Here is a 19,533-nt window from a genome sequence, read left to right on the forward strand (position 1 = left end):
TGTAGTCTTCTTTACAAAGAGAAGAGTTAAATCTGAGGAGCAAGACAAGGTGGTGGAAAGAGGGAATGTCTCCTCGGGACCTCAAGTAAAATGAGTTTGAGCCAGTATATAGATGTCAGCTTTCTTTGTGCAGTTTCCTGGTCATCTGTGGTAAAGGAGATATGTGGCAGTCTGCAGACAGAGATAAGGACAAGGCGGAGGATCTGTGTTTTGATCAGTGTACTGTGATTTGAGAAACAATGGGTCCAACTCAGGAAACTTGAAAAGGAGCATAAGTTAACATGTCTGCAAGAATGATATTAAAAAAATAAAAAAACCCATAACTCAACAATTAGCAAACTGAGTAGAGCTGTGAAAGTTATGTGGACAAATTTGGAGTTCCTGGGTAATAAGTAAAAATAGTTAGATGGGAAGAATAAGTTAATAACTTATGATTGTGGCAGTGTTTTTTTTTTTTGTGTGTGTGTTTGTTTTTGAAGAGTGCAGGTGGTAAGGCTAGTGTTGGTGGAATAGCCTGATGTTTGCAGTGTGCCTGCCACATAATATGCCTTGTTTTGCACTGTTACCAGCCAAAGCAGGCTGGGTGGGGGAAAGAGAATATCTCATTCTCCTGTGTTTGGAATCTTCCATGCATACCCAGTTGGGAGCCCAGGTCCCACCAAATCAATGCCTGAACACTCAGAGACATCAGCAAGGACAGAATTTCATGCTGATAGTCTTCAGTGGGAGATTCAAAAGCAGAATGCAGAAATGGGTCATCCTCTACCTTTGGCTCTGCCAGCTTACATGGGGGAGGAATTTGGCCTGTTGTGTTCAAAATGACTTAGATCTGAAATACTTGCTTTTCTGCTGCAGCTCAGCCCTGTGGGGATGCACACACTCTGCGTGACATGCCAAGTAAAGGCACAGAGTCTAGGGTACAAAAAAAAAACCACCCGGAAATCTAAAATGTAGATTCTTTCTGAGAATGTAAGAAGTCATATCCCTGATATATTTATTGAGTCTTCATGAAGGAAGGAGTCAGACAGAATAGATGTTAGAAGCAAAAAATTGAGATGAGAACAAATTCTGCTTGCCATTCTTTTCCACGTAGCTCTGGATCCATTTTATCGAACCTGAAGAACAGTGGCCAAGTGTTCTCTGGTGTAATGGACAGTAGTGGTCACCCGTGTTGCCTGCCTCTCAAGTTTTCAAGACATAATCATATGTGTTAAAGCCCTTACTGGTCTATTCTTCTCAACTGTTTTCATAGATAACTGTAATATTCAGTCCTTTGCTATACATGCATTCAGAAATGTCACTTGCAATAAGCATCATCCACAATCTGACCCTTAGAGAGAGAGAGAGTGTGAGAGGGGTGTGTGTGTATGTGTGCGTGTGACATGGTATGGATTAAGCTAGTTAAAATGAGCAAGCAGCTAAACCATTGCATTTGCTTTAGACCAAATGAGCATCAAGCCCGCTTCAGTTGCAAGTCGTGGCCCTTTGGTGTCTGCACCTTCAAAACAGATAAAAAGAGACACTTAATAATACCAGCCTCTTGTTTGGCCCCATCCATTGTACCACAGCCATGTTTTTCATTGCCTGGGAACTGTTGTTGCTCTTATATCTGTTCAGCAGGACAAAGCAGGATGCTGACCTTGTGACTTTGACTAGTTTGTAACAGCAGGAGGATGACTTAGACTGTAAATTTTTACTGCTGAAAGCTCAGTAGTGATTCAGAGATGTATCTGATTTCAAAAGATATGAGTTCTTTAAGCTCCCCCTTAGAGAAGACAAGGAAGGCCTGGCTGCCTTCTGCATGTAAATGCTCTGTTAAACCAATTCCAGGCTGAGGTGGGGGAAAAATGATAGGGGTTTACTGTACAGTCGAAGGTACCTGTGGGTTCAGCAAGGGCTGGAATGCTCCCTGGTGCAGCCCAGGGGCGAGGGCAGGAAAGAGAAAGATGAAGGTGCAGACTGATGGTGAACAGAAACTGTGCAAAGAGGAGCTCCCTTTGCAGCCAGTGAAAGTGCTTGACCAGATGTGTGATGGAAGCAGAAAGGATGACTTCACAGATGCAATTTATTATCCTTCCCATGCAAAGGAGTTATGCTGATTTCAGAAACAACACACAGTTGTTTGTTGGCTTCTATGAATATAGAAAGCCCTACAAACTTTTTAAAGTGGTTTATGTGGTTAAAACATGATTAAAACAAACAGGACAGGATCAAAAAAGCACCAGGGGCCAAGTTCCCAGAGTTATGTGTGTACCTAAGAATCTGAACTTTAATTAAAACCTGGAAGAAACTGAAACCTCAGAGAATGTTTCTAACCATTGAGGCTGCAGAGGAAACATGCAAATATGAGAAAAGCATAAGTAGGCCATTAACATCTGATTGAGGCTGTAGCGAGCCTGAAAAAATAGTTGAGAAAGGGTGATTATTCCATGCACTGCAGTAGAGCATTGACTCCATAATCAACCCTTTAGGGTCTGTCTCCTCAGCAGTCATATCAGATGGACCTGGGGGATGCCAGATGGATCAGGACTGAATGGAATTGGACTGAAAGTTGGGTTGTTGTCTTTGAGAAGGAATACCGACAGGAAAGAAAAAGAAATTGGTACGTTTTTTCCTTCCCCCTCCTTCTCTGAGTGCTTTGTTCTTTGAACCTTGGAAGGGAATCTGATGATCAGCTGTGCTTTGTGCTGGCTTGTCTTTGAGACAGTTTGTTGCCAGTGTTCCTTTAAAGCTGAAATGTTAGGAAGAGATCATTATTTTTCCTCTTTAGTTTGACCTCTTCCTCCCTTGGAGAGCTTCTCCCCTTGTACTGGCTCTATCTTACTCACACAGTGCTATGTTGAAATAACATTCAAGACAAAACTTCAATTCTTAGAAAAAATGCTTGATATTTAGAATGAGACATGTCCTAGTACGGAAAGACAGAGCGTCTGCAGCATGTCCTGTGCCTCTCCAGAGGTGCTGTGAGGTAGCGGATGTCAGTTACACACTGCCTCTGTCTGTTTCTGAAATAACAATGTTAGTGCAAGAACTTCCATAAGATGTAAACTACCCCGAGGGTAACTTGTGCCCTGTGTACAGTAGGCACTTTACCCAGCAGCAGTTTATCATGAGCAGAAAGGTTATCTGTGGTTACGATCTTGATTGCCCAGTAAATTGCTGAATGCCTGCAGAAGCAGGAGGAGAATGTGCAGCTGCAGGGTGCGTGGGTTCTTCCCTGTTTCACAGCCAGGGCTGATGGCTGAGTGCTTAAGATGCCACGGGATCCCAACAGCAGGATTTGTGGCAGGCTTTGGATGTGTATGAGCCTCATTCTGTACCTGTCCACCCCGAGATTGTGGCATAGCCTGGGATGTTAAATGTGCTGCTTTTCTCTTCAGGTACTTTGCATTTTGAGGCTAGCAAAGGTCTGCATCCAGCCACAGGCAGATCACTGCTATCTAAACTGAGCAGTATGGCACAACTATATTTTTGTTGAGGAAGCAAAGGTACATATTTCAGCTAAACTATATTTTTTTCATTTCCCCATTTTTTTCTTTTTCCCCCATCCCTTCAGTAAACGCTACCTACTGGCTAAAGGGCATGGCCCTATTTATACGGTCAGTATGCATGACCATCTGTTTGGCATCAGAGTGCAGATCTGTGAGGCTCCATATGATGCAGTGGCACAGGGATTTGAGACTTTTGTTTCTGCTGTTTACAAGCATGAATGTTTCTTATTTTTTATTTTTATTTTTTTTGTGAAAGAAAAGTTGTTCAGAGATGAGAACATCATAAAGGTGGAACTGAGCTCCTTACATGAATTAACTAAAAACCTGCAGCATGGTGTGTCAGGGATCTGACCAGGTCATCTGCCCAAATGGGAGTAGGGATTGTGCTGTTCCGTCTTCCATATAGCAAAGAAAGTACAAGAGGCTTTTGATTGCATTGCCTTACCGTGGTGCCAGAAATAGTGGCCTCTAAGCTACCCCATTATTACTTTTCTCTAATTAAGAATTGGTAATTCAGACTGTGGTATGTAGGACACACAGAGTGCCCAGCTGCGAGATTGCACATGAGCAAATGATTTGCTTGTCTGGGCAAGTTTTTGTGTGCAGGGACTCCCTTGGGTGATGGGCAGAGGTAAAAAACTGATGTGTGTGAGGGAACTTGGAGTAAGCTAAATGCTTACCTTTCTTTTTCCTGGTGTTTTTAAGTGGAAAATACATTTGCTTCCCAGTCCTGAAGCTTTTTGTACTAAGGAAAAATACTGCACAACAGAATTTTTAAAAGTTGGATAAGTTAACGTGTGGAATACTGTAATAGGGGCTCAGGGAGTATAAAAACTTAAAATTAGTTTAGCATATCACTTGGCAGATGGGAAGTCGATTATGTAAATCTAGGGAAGTGGTAGTTGGATTTGGTTGGTCTAATTTAAACACTGCTTCTAATCATTTTCAGTATGTGTACAGAGAATTATAGGATAACCATTATTCTGCCAGGAGGGCTCTTCATATTTAAATTTAAATCCACAAAAGAGTACCCTATTAAAATGTAAACATGCTGTGATAACAAGCACCTAATTATGCAGGCAGGTTAGTCCAGATACTTGCTGGGCAGCTGTGCACACATACTTCAGATGAGGCCTTTTCTCATACCCTAAAACTCTCAGGCAGGGCCACCGTGGGGTCAGGGGCTGCCTGAGCTGCCATGGGAGCTCCCTGTGAGTTGTGCAGATGCTGAGTGCAGGGCTGTGAACAGATGGGCCCTCACACGTTTCCAGTGAAGCCAGGCCCCCACGACACCAGAAGCACAGTGATGGCAGCTCCCCTCCCCTCAGCCTGGTGCTTGCAACTGAAGTGTAAACTCTGAGCAGCATCTTTGAAGAACCTTCCTCTTTGCATCTTGACAGTCTGCTCATTTTGTCAAGAGGAAGATCATGCAGCTTCATTGGGGAGCTGCCAAATGGCAGCTTGGTTTGACACCTGAGAAGTAAATGAAGGGAGAAGGGGAGCCTCTGCCTGCCTCCAGCCTGGCCGCAGTGCCTGGGAGCGTGGGCGTGAGCAACCATTGGGGCTGCAGCAGCCGGCATGATGCTGGGGAGGAGGGAGATGGAGACTGGTACCAATGGTGGAGGTCTGACCGTGGCCAACTTTTGCAGAGTGAGCCCCCCTGCTGCGTAGCATCACTTGGCAGCTTGACGTTGGTTGGCTTTTCTTCCTTCGCAGCAAAGGCTCAGACCATATCTGTCCGAACATGCTATAATAATGCCTGGGCTTTATTCATTAACTGCAGTGAAACCCGTGCGTTTGGACGCGGAACCCCAGGTTTGTGAGAACCTGCGGTGAGGAAGCACGGGCTGCGGGACGCGCGACGGCGGCATGCGGCACGCGGAGCGGCACGCGCGGGTGGGGCGTCCCGCAGCCGCGGCCCCGCTCCTCCGGGCCGGAAGTGGGCGCGCGGGGACACGAGGCGGGCGGCGGGGGGGGACCGCGCGCATGCGCACGAGGAGCCGCCGGCCGCGCCCCGCCCCCGGCGCGGTGGGGGTCTGGCGCGCTCCCTGCCCGCGGCGCGAGGCCGGGCCTGGCGGCGGGGAGCGGCGCGAGGGAGCGGTGCGGCGGGAGGGCAGAGGCGGGCGGACGGACGGCGGGGCGGACTGTCGGAGCGAGAGGATGTGAAGATGGCGGAGCTGCAAATGCTGCTGGAGGAAGAGATCCCGGGGGGGCGCCGGGCCCTGTTCGACAGCTACACGAACCTGGAGCGGGTGGCCGAGTACTGCGAGACCAACTACATCCAGGTGCGGCGGGCGGCAGCGCCCAGCGGTCCGCGCGGGGCCGTGCTAAGGAGGCGGGCGGGGGAGCGGGCGCTGAGGGCCGGGGGTCGGGCCGGGTGTAGGTGGGCGAAAACGACGGGGGCAGTTTGGCGGTGTCGGGGAACGGCGGCCGTGACCTCGACAGGCGGCTGCTCAGGGAACAGCCGTCCTCGTTGAGAAACCTTGGCGGATTTGGGGTCCTTCATCAAACGTAGGGCTGCGCTGTATTGTGTGATTAATGGCATTCGGTACGTTGAAGTAGCGTGACTTACGTTCATTAAGCGAAACATGGAAGCATGTTCTTATAAAGTGACACACGTGCATTTAAATTACGCTGTTTTAAAAAAAAGGAGACGCGTCTTTTTTCTGGAATAGGAGCCGTGAAAGTCAGAACTAGATAGGAAGAGGTGGATTCAGCTTGTTTGGTTCTTTCTGTGACCTTTTTCTGTTCTCTTCTTGTAAACCAAGGGTTATAAAATCTGTACTGAGCAGCTCCGCTTTCATTGTTTCACTAAAAACTGCAGAGGAAGATTCCATGGCGTTTCATACAGAGGATGAAAAGAGGGGGTTATTCCCGCAGCCGGCATGCAGTCCATGAGAACAGCTGAGCCGAGGGCAGCGGGGTGCGGGCAGCTGCTGAGAGCAGGCAGGGAGCCACTCTTGCTTGGGCAGCACGGTGGGTCCTGGCCACTGCGCAGCACGCCGCGGTGGTTGGCAGTTTGTCCAAGCATCGCGGCAACACGGGGCTGCTAGAGGGAGGTGAGAATGGATGGCAGAAAACTGTGTTGTGAGCGCTGACTTTGAGGTGCAGTGTGGGATCGCAGATTGAAAAAGTAAAGATCTTAAAACAGGTGGGGAGCGGAGGACCATAGCGAGGTGATTGTCACAGGCTTTGGCCTTCAGAGTTGGCAGAAAGACTCCTGGCTGAGGTTGTTGTAGAGGAGTCCAACTTGAGGAGATTCTGGATTTAGTGATGTGAACGTCCTTGTAACAAATCTGACAGAGAACTCACCCTACATCCACAGTGTCAGAACTGCATAAACTCTTCATTGGGATTAATACCCAGAGCTGTTTTGTTTGTTTTCCTTCTGCAAGAGTAGAAATAGGTGAATGGATACAACTAACATCACTGGGGGCTTTCCTTCCAATAGTAGTAATTCCAAAAAATAAGTTTACCCAAGGAAGTCTAAATTATATTTTTAAAAACATCTTGGGTTTGCTGAAGGCATGCTTATGATTGCTTGTAAGTGCACGGGAGAGTAATCCTCCTGAAAGTCAGGAAACCTTTCAGAAGATGAACTTGTTCTACAGTAATCTTTTGAATGTTTCATTGTTGACTGAAGGTTTTATCACTGGTATTCTTGAGGCCTCCTGGCAGGAGCTCAGTGTATGACTGAGATTTGAGTTTGATCTGATAGATGATAGGCTGCACAGCGATCAGGGCTTACAGGTATTAGGTTGGCCTGTATTTGTCAGAAGAAAGCCCAATTGGTGCTTGAGGTTATTTTATTGTCAAGAACATAAATTATTGCAAAAAACAGAGGCATTGGTCATTTTTTTAAGATAATTTGAAGTTTAGTGCTAAGATAAATGTGTTTCGTCACTCTGCCTCCATTAACAATGACATAGCAGCTTTAGAATAATGCAACACATAACCTCTTACATGTTGGGATTGACAGGTTGTAGTCAGAGAGCTGTGGTGGTTGCAACCCGTGTGATTTCTACTTATGAAATGGAAAACATTCCTTAAACATTGGTGGTTGATTATACAACTTGTAATTGATACTTAGTGAGTTCAGTTACTTTAGCAGCAGAGAATGTTGAATGAATTGTTACAGTTCTCTGAAGTCTGTGACAGAGCAGCATATCAGCTTAAAATTTTGTGATAAGTGACTAGGAAATATAGAAAATACGCAATAAACAGAACTGCAGCAATGAAAGATGAAAAGCTGCTGTTTGGATTTAAGAAAAATGACTTTTTCATTCAATGTTTTTCAACAATGATTGTCCCTTTTAAATTTGGTGAGCAAAGCCAGCATGCAGAGCTAAGCAAAAAGCCATGTCCCTGTGCCCTGTCCAGCATCCAGAAGGTGTGTGTGCTGTATTCTCCAGATTCTTCAAACAGGCTCTGGATTTCTTAGTCTTTCAAGACTGTTGTGCTCTACATATCTTCCGGAGAGGAAGTCTCACTTCACGGTCTTCAGGTTGCTATGATTGTGTTGAGTCTTACACAGAGATACCTTCTCATATTTGTAAGGGAAAGGCTGGGAAGAAGATTTTTATTCCTGTTGTGAAGTACTCCATCCTTCTAGGTATTAGAAGTACCTGCTTTCAGCAGACCCTGCAGATAGCCCTATTTAAATAAACAATGATGAAAATTACGTGTTTGTTTCTCAGTGATTTTATTACAGTCCATAGGCTCATCAATTTCTTCATTGTTTTCTACATGCCTGTTAATTTTAACCGGTCCTGTTGAGCCAAACCAAGTCATTGTACCTTTGACAGCATCTTCTAGTGGGGTCAACAAGGGAATGGAACATCCATTAGCATAGAAGCTGTAATTTCTGTAATTACAACAGCTTTAGTCACATAACAAGAAGTTTCTGCTTCTGTGAACTGTCAATTCCTTATGTACTTACAGAAGTTCCAGAATGATCTTTGTTCTCTTTGCTTGAGTTATGTATCACCTTAATGAAAGATAACTGTGCTAAAAGTATCAAAAACAGAACAGCATTGTTATGCATCTTAGATTTAAAATTGTAAGGCAGCAGTTTAGTACATACTGTACCTTCCTGGGTTGCAACAATATTAAGTGGCTGCAGAAACTTCTACAGCACCTCTGCTACCTTCTATAGCACTTGCTGGTAGGTTGCTGAGTTTTGTGGGGGTAATCAAAGCCTAGGACTAGTCCTCTAGGTTTTCTTTTAATAGAAAGAGTAGCTGGTAAGGTTGGTGAAGAATTTATCACTCTACTTCTACCTGCTTTAACTGTGCTGTGTTTTGCCAGAAAAGCAAATTTAATTCATTTAATAGTGTCACAAGTTCAAACAGGGGCTCAGAAAGAGTGGAATTGATTTTTTATTGAGTGGTTGTGGTAATAGCATGAGCCATTTTATCAGGGGTAGCAGGAGTTATAACAGTAACACCGTGTGTAGACAAAATAAAGCTTATGAATACACAAGTTGCTATTAAAAAGTAAGCCTTGTAGCACTGTTAGCTCCAAGTTCCATTTTTTGTAGCTTTCTCCTCTAGTTTATTTTTGATTGTTGTTACTAAGCACAATTTAACAAGATTCAATAAGTTGTAATTCAGAGTAGCAATCCCCTGCATCTTGCTGTTAATAAATTTACTAATATTTATTTACTATTGCTTGTGTTTGATTGGTGACTGCAGCCATTAATCTTTGTGGCTTAGCACTGGAGCTTTTAAGGCAGGAAGTGGTGTACCACTGTGGTGATGCACAAGACCTTTTCTAGTCAGTACTTGAAGAAATGCCTACCTAGTCACATTCAGCTGACTATTTCATTGGAAAACAGATGAGTTCTACCTGCTATGCTTTGCAACAGCTGTTCAGCAAAGACTACATGCCAAGCTCTCATAGCTTCTTTTACTGTACTTTTTCATAAGTGCTCTGTTTTCACTATTAACTGTGTACCTGAAATCAACTTACTGGTTAGTAAACAAAGTTTTGTAAATTTTGTTGAATACCTTTTGTATGGTTTTCATTGAATACCTTCTCACATAGAAGCAAAATTCTAGCAGGTTCTTTAGGACACTAGAAACAGGTGAGCCAGTAGTCCTCCTGTACAGAAAGAAGAATAGCACTCACCCAACTGGTGAAGGGGCTCTCTGGCTGCCTAGCACTCTTCCTCAGCAACAGCCCAGGTCCAAGAGACGCTCTCCTCTCACTGGCTGGCTCTTATACGAGCCCTGGGGGCTGCACCTGTGCTCACCCCTCCTGGTCTGCTGGGGAACACAGGTGCAAACAATGTGCCCGTGCTCCCTGGCCAGCCACACCCCTTCACCAGGTGCTCAATCACCACTTCAAGCCCTGACCTCACTGTTCCTCTATGACTTTAGTCTGGAATTTTAGTTCTTGGACTACTTGTGCTTTGTAATGTAAAGCTACATATCAGGTAATGGAACGTAATGACAGAATACTGAATTTAGGTGCATTTTCTCCTTTAAGGGCTCTCTGAGGTTAGTATGGTTCTTTTTTTTTCTTGAAGTGACTAACCTAATGTATTCTTGCAAATGAATTTTGCCTGTTTAGATAAGAAACTTTAATTTTCTGGTTTCTGTGTATAACTGACAAGTTCTGTCAAATTTGCAGAGGTGTGCTCTAAACCGTGTGTTCTTTGTATGTTCTTCACTTTTCCTGTAATGTTTCCTAGTCGGTGTTATTGTAATATCTGCTCTTAATGATCTTTCAGTTTGAAATACGTGTCCTTGTTTTTTGTTTATTTCTGGTTTACTGTTAGCATTGTGAAGATGTTTGATGTTCAGTGAATTACGGTGTGAGATGTAGAAGTTATTAGGTTTGGGGCTTTGTCAGCCTGTGTACCTTGGTTATACGCAGAGTCAAAGTTGGCTTTGCACTGAACTCGTAAATTAAGCATGTGTTTTTTCCTTAAAGTTAAAAAGCGTTATAGGTAGTTGTGAATTTTTTTTTTATTAGGATACTTTTAAACTTAGTTATGAATTTATTGCTTAAATTTTTATGAACTCTGTGGGAATTCTTGGGAATAGTTCGTAAGCTTTCTGTCTGTTTTTGAGTTGGCTGCTGGTTTACTGGAGTTGGTTTATACTGTAGGTCATACCAAGTATTTAAAGCTGCACATTTAGAAGATCAAACCGTGGCTTTTAAATTGCTATTTCAACAGATTTTAGGGAAGCCCAAGATGGTTTTGTTTGAAGATGCTAATTTCACTCTGCATGCCTTGATTATCAGAATGCTTTGAGTTTGTTCCTTTCAATGTTCAAACTGGTATTTCCATAAATGCATAAGCTTTAGAAGTACTATTTCCTGTACTGTGAATTACTGTTCTTTTATATCTTTATACCATCTGCCATATTATGAATTCTGTTGGAAAAAAGCAATAAGCGAGCTGGTGATCCTAATTTTTTGATTGTTTGTTGTTTTTTTTTTGGAAGAAAATTGTCTGGCAAATTCCTGGGAGGTTGATACGCTTCATTAGGTATTATATTGTTTAGGTCAATCTTTTTGGTGAAGTATTGGATAAACTTTGCAAAAATTTTGGTGAGATTTTGTGTTTTGATATTAGTATAAATGGATTCATTGTATTCAGTGAAGAAGAAGGCAGTTTTAATTTGGATTTCTCAGTTGAAGAAATTTTTCAATCCTAATTACCTAGAATGATCTAAGTTTTGTTACAGTGTGACTTATGAGAGGGAAATTTGAAAAGTGTATTTACTTGCTTGTCAGTGCTGGATTTCAAGTTTCCCTGATGGGATTGAGGGCTTGAGGCCAACTGCCCTGGTCTTTCCAGCAGTGCAGGGCCAATACCAGTTTTCTTGTGGTTCAGTGCTTTGCCAGCTGTTGGTGGCTATACATTTTGTGCTGGGGACAGGAATACTAAGAGGCATTCAGACTGAGATTTATGAAGGCCTGCTCTAGGCTTGCCCAGTTCTGAAGCACTGGGATTGAATAGGCTGCCCGTGAACCGTCCTGAGAAGTACTGTGTCTTGTAGATTTGAAATCTTGCCTTGAAAATTGCACAATGAATAAATTCTTCCCTTTACCTGTGCAGAAAACTGAATCATAAGGTGGTTAGAAATAAGAGCAATGCCTCCCAGGAGCTGCAAATAGCAGATTGTACTGGTGTTAGAGGCAGGGTCCCTGAGTGCATCTAGCATCTGATGCTGCCTGTAACCCAGTGCTAGGTCTGGTCTTTATCTGGGCTTTGGTGAGCCAGTCCGATTGTCCAAACAAGCAGAAAGCTAACTAGGACAAGAAAAACATTGTTCTTTTAGAAGTGATGTTGCGGAGCCAAGGAGGACAGGGGAATGTGGAAGTGAAGGAGTGGAACCATCCCTGCTGGTGGCAGTAAGCTCTTAGGTTGATAAAGTAAAGGGAAGCTTTTCCACATCATGAGCATCAAATGTGGTTATTTCAATCTATTGTACGGCAGCAGTGTTGTTCTACAGGCTTGATGGCTAGTAGTGAATGTATCAATTGGTTTTTTTGTTTGTTTGTTTGTTTGTTTGTTTTTTCCCCTCATGAAAACTGAGTACTTGGGGCTGAACTTGTTAAATGTGAAAAGATCATGACAGATAGCCTTCAGGTAATGAATGACTTTTGAAAGAGGAGTGAGTATGAGCTGTGTGATAGAGCAATCTCAGTGTACTTGTGATACTGAATTTGTATTTTTTAATCTCTTTCCAAACGGAAAATTTTAGTCACTTTACCAAACGTAGCTTGCAAAGCCATTTACTAGTGAGTAGCCTACTGTTAATAAAAAGCACACTAAAAAACTAAAAGTTGTTATTTAACTGAGGAATTTTTAAATATTGTGTGTTTACTGAATGCACAGTGCCAATTCTCAAAATGACTTTGGAGTGTGTCTTTTCAGTGCTGTAAGTTTGAGAGAGAGCGGATATTGCCAGCTTTGCAATTGGTTCTGATTTTTTTTTTTAAACTGGGTGGTAAGTTTGTATGTTAGCACAAGAAATAGAGCTTGTTTGTAGAAGTAGCACATGTGAGTGTTTGCTGCAGGTTGCAAAAGTTTGTCCTTTGCCTAAGTAGAGAAGTTATAGGAAGTGCCTGCTGCATCTTGTGGGAAAGGTAAGCATGTTAAATATCCTGAATTGAATAGCTCTCTTCAATCAGTTATTGTACTCATATCTGTCTGGAGGATAAACTGAGGGGGACACAAGTGGGGAAAAAAAAAAAGACCAACCCTGTTATATAACATATTACTAAAGATACCCTGCCATTATGGAAAGTGTACTGTCATTGTCAGTTGTAAATATATCTAAAAGGAGAAGTGGTCAAAACAAAAAACAACTTCTTATTCTCTATGTTGGTTGTAGCCAAACAGAAGCCTGAGGTGGTTGACAGACATCAGAGATATTAAAAAATATCTCTGTGAAAAGCACCTGGAAAACAGGGCAGTTATTTTTGACATGCAATACATTAAATAATCTGATTATAATAATATGCAAATAAGCTTGTGAAGAGTATGAATAACGTACACTAGTTTTCCACTTTTCTTTAGTAAAGTACAGGCATACAGTTTGGTTTGGTAGTGCTACTCAGTTTAATGTGTGGCATTACTGCTCTGGCTAAGGCTTGGTGTTTAATGGGATTCTAAGAAAATGGCTGGATGTTTTAAATAATAGATGAGAATAAAAGCAGCTTTATCTTTTGTTTTTGTATGTTTTTACTTTTTATTTGTTTTGACTTTATCCACGATGGAGCTTCATGCCCATTATATGAAGTGTTCTGTGCTGCCCACTATAGTCACTTTGTATCTGATGTGCATCTGTAAACAAAACAAGTCTGGGTAATAGAAAGTAGCAAGTTATCTGTAGACAGTGTATCTCTGTTACAGTTGTCTTGTGGTGGTAACAGTTACTTTAAACCATCTCCAACTTCAGGGTACTTCTCAAGCTCAAAGCGACTTCATGGAGTGAGTTAATAGAACTGTTGTGATCTGCTTAAAATTTTAATATTGCATATCTTTTATAGATATATATTATTTACATTGATTTTGATAAAACTTTTTAGAGAGACCTTGATGGGTTTAAGTGGTGGGTCTGTGTGAACCTCGTGAAGCCCATCTAAGGCATATAACCCTTACTCAAATGAGAGGTTTTAATAAATTATGTGCATTATGGAAGACAGAATATTTTGAGTAATCTCAATAATAAAAGCAATATTTTTCAGAATTTTTTCACAAATATGGGGACGTAGCACCAGTATTCCACTTGTCCTCTGAAGATGTTCTCAATTCTTAAATATTCAGTGTATGTTCTTAATAAGATTTTCTGTGGCATGATATCTTTAAAATGAAAACCATGCTTAATGAAATCTGTTTCCTTGGTGTTTTTTTTTTTTTTTTCTCGTTTGTTGTTTTGTTTTGTTTTTTGTTTTGTATAATTTATTTTAAAAAGAAAAAACAAACAAACAAAAAAAACCCAGCAGTGCTTTCTTCCTTTTTCTGGGCCAGTGACAAGGCTGCACAGTGATATTGACAGCATGGGAGTTTCTGTGGTCATGTCCTTTTCCATAAACTGTGTGCTGTGTTCTATCACAGGAGTAATAAAGTTACTCTGGCAGTGAAGCACCAATTTTAGTTCTGAGGTTCTGGGATCAGTTTGGAGGTCTGCTGCAGAGTTACTATATGGATATGACTTCACTTCCCCTTCTGTTAAATGGGACCAAAAAAGCTTTTTCTCTTTTTTTGGAATCAGTACTCTGTCTTAGGAGGCATTTTGTGAGCAGATTTAACATCAGCTTTTGGCCTTCTGGGTGTTACCCCATGATAAATGCTGTTTAAGGAAACTCACAGGGCTAAAGTTCTGTAAATGACATCTGTCATTTAAGTTCTCTTGGAAATGGAAAGGAAAGAGAGATTTAGGGTATTAAGCCATGGATGTTGAAATGTGTGGAGTTGTTTTCTATTTTTTATTAATACTTAGAGCCTTCCATGACTCTGGTCCATTCATATCATGCCTCCTCACATGCCACTTGCACCACCATTACTTGAGCACTCAGCTTTTTTTTTTTTAATTATAATTTTTTCAGCTTTAAGTAGCACAGCTCTTCCATCTCTAGATCGGGTACTTTATGAATCCTTTACTGCAGTTGTTTACAAACAAGGTGGAAAGGAGCTTTTATTTATTTATTTATTTATTTATTTTATCCCCACTAGCTTTTTTGACTGGATTCCATATACACTCAAGCCTGTGTTTGAACACAGTCCTTTATGTATTGTTTTCATATGTTTCTTTTATGGAATGTAGGGAGGAGGGAAAAGAACATTATTTCCTGTGTTCTGTGGACAAGCTGTTGAGTAAGATGATTGGAAAACAGTAAATGTTACAAAAAATCAATTGTCAGTGTTAGGGAGGTAAAGAATTAGACCGTATGCAGTTGGCTGGGCATCCTGCAAAATGAGTAAGAAAACTGCTTGACTAAAAGCAGCTTGGAAATTTCTTCTTCTGTGCCTCTTTCTGTCTGAGTCTCCCTATCATTTATAACATGAAACTTTTCTTTCCAGAATAGTTTCATTTACTGGTACAACTAGATGTAGAGATATTTAAACATGTCTTATCAAATTAAATGGTCATTTGTGCAGCACTTCAGCAGCATGTAGAGACAAGCTCTTTTTTTTTTTCTTCTGATGGTAGAACTTGCTGATTATACTGTTGTAACAACCTATTCAGATAACTTGAAAACAAATAAATTAACATTGAGAGAATGACAGAATGTGAAGCAGGAGAACCTTCTGTGAAATAAGGAAGTCATTCAGTATTTGAAATGCTATCTCTTGTGTCATTGCATCTCCCTGCCTTTCTGTTTTTGTACTAAGCAAAAGCTCAGAACTACCTGAACGGTAATGTTGGAACTGGGTGAGTAAGCAGTTTTGAGACTTTGTCAGAACTATGGTGAATGTAAAATCAAAGGTTGGGATTCTTCGAAACTGTGACAAACTGCTGAGAGGAATCTTGTGTTCTTTTGCTAATTGTCAGTGTCATTTTCTGTTTGAAATTATAGAAATTAAAGATTATAGGGTACAACGTAGCGCTACAATATAATGATGTTAACTAGTAACTACATTAAAATACAGTTGAAAAGAGCTTCGTCATTTGTATCTTGTAAAACAATACATTACTGGAAAACATGTATTGGTAGTGAGCAAACTAGCAGTGATGCAGTGAACTCCAATGGCTTGGTGTTTGACAGTGGCTTCTTAGTTCTGTGGGCTGGCTTTGGCACAGCTGGGCTGTGCTCCTGGCTGCCACATGGTCCTTCACTTTGATGTTCAGGGCATCTATTTTGCTGTCTCAGAAGCAGTAGCTCATATTGCAGAGGTTTCTGCTGGACTGCAGTGCTGTGAGTCACAGAATAGGTGATTGAAGGTGAGGGTGAAGAGGATGCAGACAGTGTGTTTTCCTTAAGCCCAAATTAATTCAAGCAGAGAGATGTCAGTCCTGCAGGAAGAGGATTCTGATGAGTACGTAGATGTCTTTTTTATGTTACCGTGCTTTTGTGTTAGACTCCCAGCAGGTTGTTTCTTTACCTCTCCAGAGGTTTCAGAGCACTCTAGTTTTTACTGTTTGCCTCCTTCTTTTTGATGGCTGTTGTTTCCTTACCTCCTCTAAATATATGGAACCTCTTGCATGGATTTGTTACAAATATCTAAGTCTAACTTGGTTGCATTTCTGAATGTGTTCCTCACACCAGTTCACCATACTTAAATGGTTTGGCTAGTTCATGAGTTTGAGGCACCTTTCTTGGACTTCGAACTGTGTGGAAAGAGGTAGACATATGTGCTTGCAAGTTGCAGGCATGCTGGGGTACAGTTCAAGCTGACTGGCTTCGAGTCCGCACGTAGTCCATAGCAACGTGTTTTATGACTGAGATCTCTTGCTGTTGTGAGAGTTTCCTGAAAGCATAAAAATATCTGATCTTGCTACTGTGATTGAGTGTGATGAAATCTGGCCTGTATGGGCAAAAAGTTAATAGTTCTTAATCTGCAGGATTAACATTGTTCTTTAACTGAAGTATTTGTGACCTGATTTAGACTGTAGAGCAGGAAGGAATTGTTTTCCTTTATTTGAGGCAACCATAATCTGTATTTGACTCTTCTTTGAAAATTGTATGTGAAAAGTATTGATTTTTTTGGGACTGCATCTGAAAGAATTAATCAGAAGGAAATTTGTTTGGTAAAGATAATAATGGATTCATTTATTTCATGGAAACTCTGAGCTGAAGTTTTATTGGACTGAGCATGTAGCTGTCATGGGGGAAAAATAACTGTACATTTTTAGTGTCTTCTGAGATGGATATGACAGATGGTGTCTCATCTGTCCAGTATGAATTCTTTCTGCTGTATAAGTATTGATTGGAGGAGGGAAAAAAAAAACCACACAAAAGGTGCTCCATAGCTTTGAAAAATGTATCTTTGTGGATACAAGAGTTACTAGTGGATATTGGTACAGGACTTGGGTAGAACAGCACTGGTACACACAGAAATCACTATCTGAACAAATCTAAAAGGCCTTGTAAAAGTCTGTCTTTTTAGTAGACGAAGAAAAGAGAAAAAAAATGTTCTGGGGAAAGAGAATAAACGTGGTTGCTACAGTAGCATTTGTGGTTAAAAAAAATCTATAGTGGAAGTAGTGGCGCAGAGCTTGCTTAGTCAGTTTGCAGAGAGATGGTCAGCTGCTGTTCTTTGGGCAGTGCAGGTGCTTCATGCTGTGTTCAGAGAGACTTGGTGATAATCAGCTTCTTTTGTGACTGACTTGGTAGAATTTCAGAACTTTGTGCTGATCCTAGATAAGTTGATAGCTTGATTCTTTGTAAGGTATGTTGATGGAACTATGTTCTGTGGCTGTCTGCCTCCATGAGATCCTGCAGATTTATTTTTTTCCTGGATGTTGTCTGGAGTGTTGTTCAACTCCATGCATATTATTTTTTTTAGCTTCCCGTGCTCTTGGTATTTGGTACATAATTCACACACTTCAGGTATGTGGGTAAAACCAGCCATATAGAATCATAGGACTTCCATGTGGTGTCTGTTTCTGTTATTTTGACTATTTATGCCAGTGCTGTAGTTTTCTTGGGCACTTTTTTTGATGTTGTATTACATTTTCCTTTGAATACAGAGTTGAATTTGTACCTTAGGTCTGTTGTGTGCATTTTACAACATAGAATTGATATCAGTTATTATCACTTAGGTACAGATAACAGCTTTTGGAGATCTGTTCCACATAAGCTTTCTTCTATAAGCAATAGAGTAGCAAACCTGTGCCAATAAAAGCACTTGGTTCCAAAGTGTCTTCTTATGAAAAGCACTAGCATGAGGTCAGTTGTTTCTTTGGTCTGAATCTGACCTTTTTTCTTTCCATAGGGATCAAGAATAGTGGTGTGATTTGTATAAGGTTATGTTTCATTCAGAAAACACATCAGAATCTTTTCAGTGGTTCTAATAATTATTTGAAATTCTTTAAGTGTGCAGAATTAACATGACCAGGGAGTCACTTCATGGAGTCATTCAAGCAGTAATTTTTGAATTTAGCTTAAATGAAGTCTTGAGTAAGAAAAGTAAGCAGCTGTGGAGTAGTTAGCATTCAGTCTCAGTCCTGTCTTTCTGTTGAACTAGTAGGTTTTACCAAACTGGTAAGATGCATAGAAGGCTTGAAAAATGTAGAGTTCAGCACTTCCACTGTCCTTTGTCAGTCTCTTGATCTGTTACTCACTGTTATACTCAGAAAGTTTGTTTATTATTTCAACAAAATGATTTTTCTTTTGTTTTTCGCAGTTGTGATAACAGAATTAGCATTGTAGCAACCGAGCTGAAGCACTGATGAGCTTGTTACTCTTTGTTAGGCTTCCTGAAAACAAACCGATTACTGGTAGCACTTCCACATCTTAATATTTGGAATAGATGGGTGCAGTGCTTCTGGAAATGATGGGCAGCTTAGTTCCAGTAGAGCTAATCTCTCTGTAGCAACTATCTCTGGATTGAGTCTCAAGATTTGAGTTTCATTGCTAATTTTCTGTAGCCTGGCATCAAAGTAAAAAGGCCATCCCTTTAAGAAATCCTTTTGATGGAATAGAGATTATGTGTTGACCTGATATTTGTTTTCTTTTACAGAAATGACGAGATTTTGCTAGAAGTAAATTTGACTAATGCTTTTTACTTTGAAATGATTTTGAAGTGTTCTGTGCACTCAAACATAGAAAAATAGGTGTGTTGGGGATCAGGCATTTCTGAATGTCATTAACACTGAATAACTACTAGTCAATTGGCAGCTGTCTTATTAAAAATTCATTATCTGAAATCCTTGGTGTCATTCTGAACGAACTTTCAGAAAAGTATAATCCCTTCAGGCTCATCCATTTGACGTTCTGAACTGTGGTGCTTTGTAGCTGAGCAAGAAGTCCCTCGCTGCTGGTAGATTTACATCTCTCAAGATCTGGCTTTTCTTCAGCAGCGAAAAAAATTCTTATGTTGCTAGAGAGAAATTCTTAAATGGTTCTGTGATCTGCAAGAGAATTGTTGTGTTTTCCAGACTGGGAAATGTAAAAATTACTGTATGTGAAGAATAGCTGGCCAACTTGCATTTGTTTAGCAAGTGTATTGTTTTTTTTATACTGCAGTATGACACTTGTTAATTCCTCAAATAAGTACTTGTGCCTAATTTTCAGATGGAGCTAGTATTTAAATTGCATGGAGACAGCTGCATTACAGGTATACCATAACTAATATGGGAGATTGAATGTTCATTCTTTGATGCATGTAAAAGGTCCTTATGCTGCGTTAGAAATGCAGTTACTACTGGCATAAAACAATCTCTGGGCAAGAAGTACTGTAATTGGTATGAAAGTAGGTCATGCTTAGGAAAATCTGTGTAAAACACAGATCTCAGTGGAAATAATTACAGAAAACTTGATGCTGTGGTATTAAGTTATATGCTGCAGGTTGAATATAGTATCTCTGCTTGCTGTTTTTGAGCTGTGTAGTTGCTGACAGAAGGCTTACTTCTAA

The 19,533-nt window shown here is 41.0% G+C and overlaps 1 protein-coding gene across 25 annotated transcripts in view; it reads left to right on the plus strand.

Moving 5' to 3' along the window:
- Positions 1-5,534: 5,534 nt before the first annotated feature.
- The window catches only part of ABI2 (abl interactor 2), a 53,138-nt gene continuing 39,139 nt past the window's right edge, over positions 5,535-19,533 (plus strand). For 4 of the 25 annotated variants that reach the window (XM_065751045.1, XM_065751047.1, XM_065751049.1 and 1 more), the window contains exon 1: positions 5,542-5,776. In XM_065751045.1, the coding sequence (XP_065607117.1) occupies positions 5,660-5,776 (117 nt within the window). In that variant the 5' untranslated portion in view covers positions 5,542-5,659. Of the gene's footprint in view, positions 5,777-19,533 lie in introns of all 25 variants that reach the window. The other 21 variants (XM_065751037.1, XM_065751041.1, XM_065751040.1 and 18 more) reach the window with 9 other exon arrangements.

The sequence above is a fragment of the Cyrtonyx montezumae genome, unplaced genomic scaffold (genome assembly GCF_038088225.1).
Source record: "Cyrtonyx montezumae isolate F1298 unplaced genomic scaffold, pur_monq_1.0 scaffold_7, whole genome shotgun sequence".
Lineage (NCBI taxonomy): Eukaryota > Metazoa > Chordata > Aves > Galliformes > Odontophoridae > Cyrtonyx > Cyrtonyx montezumae.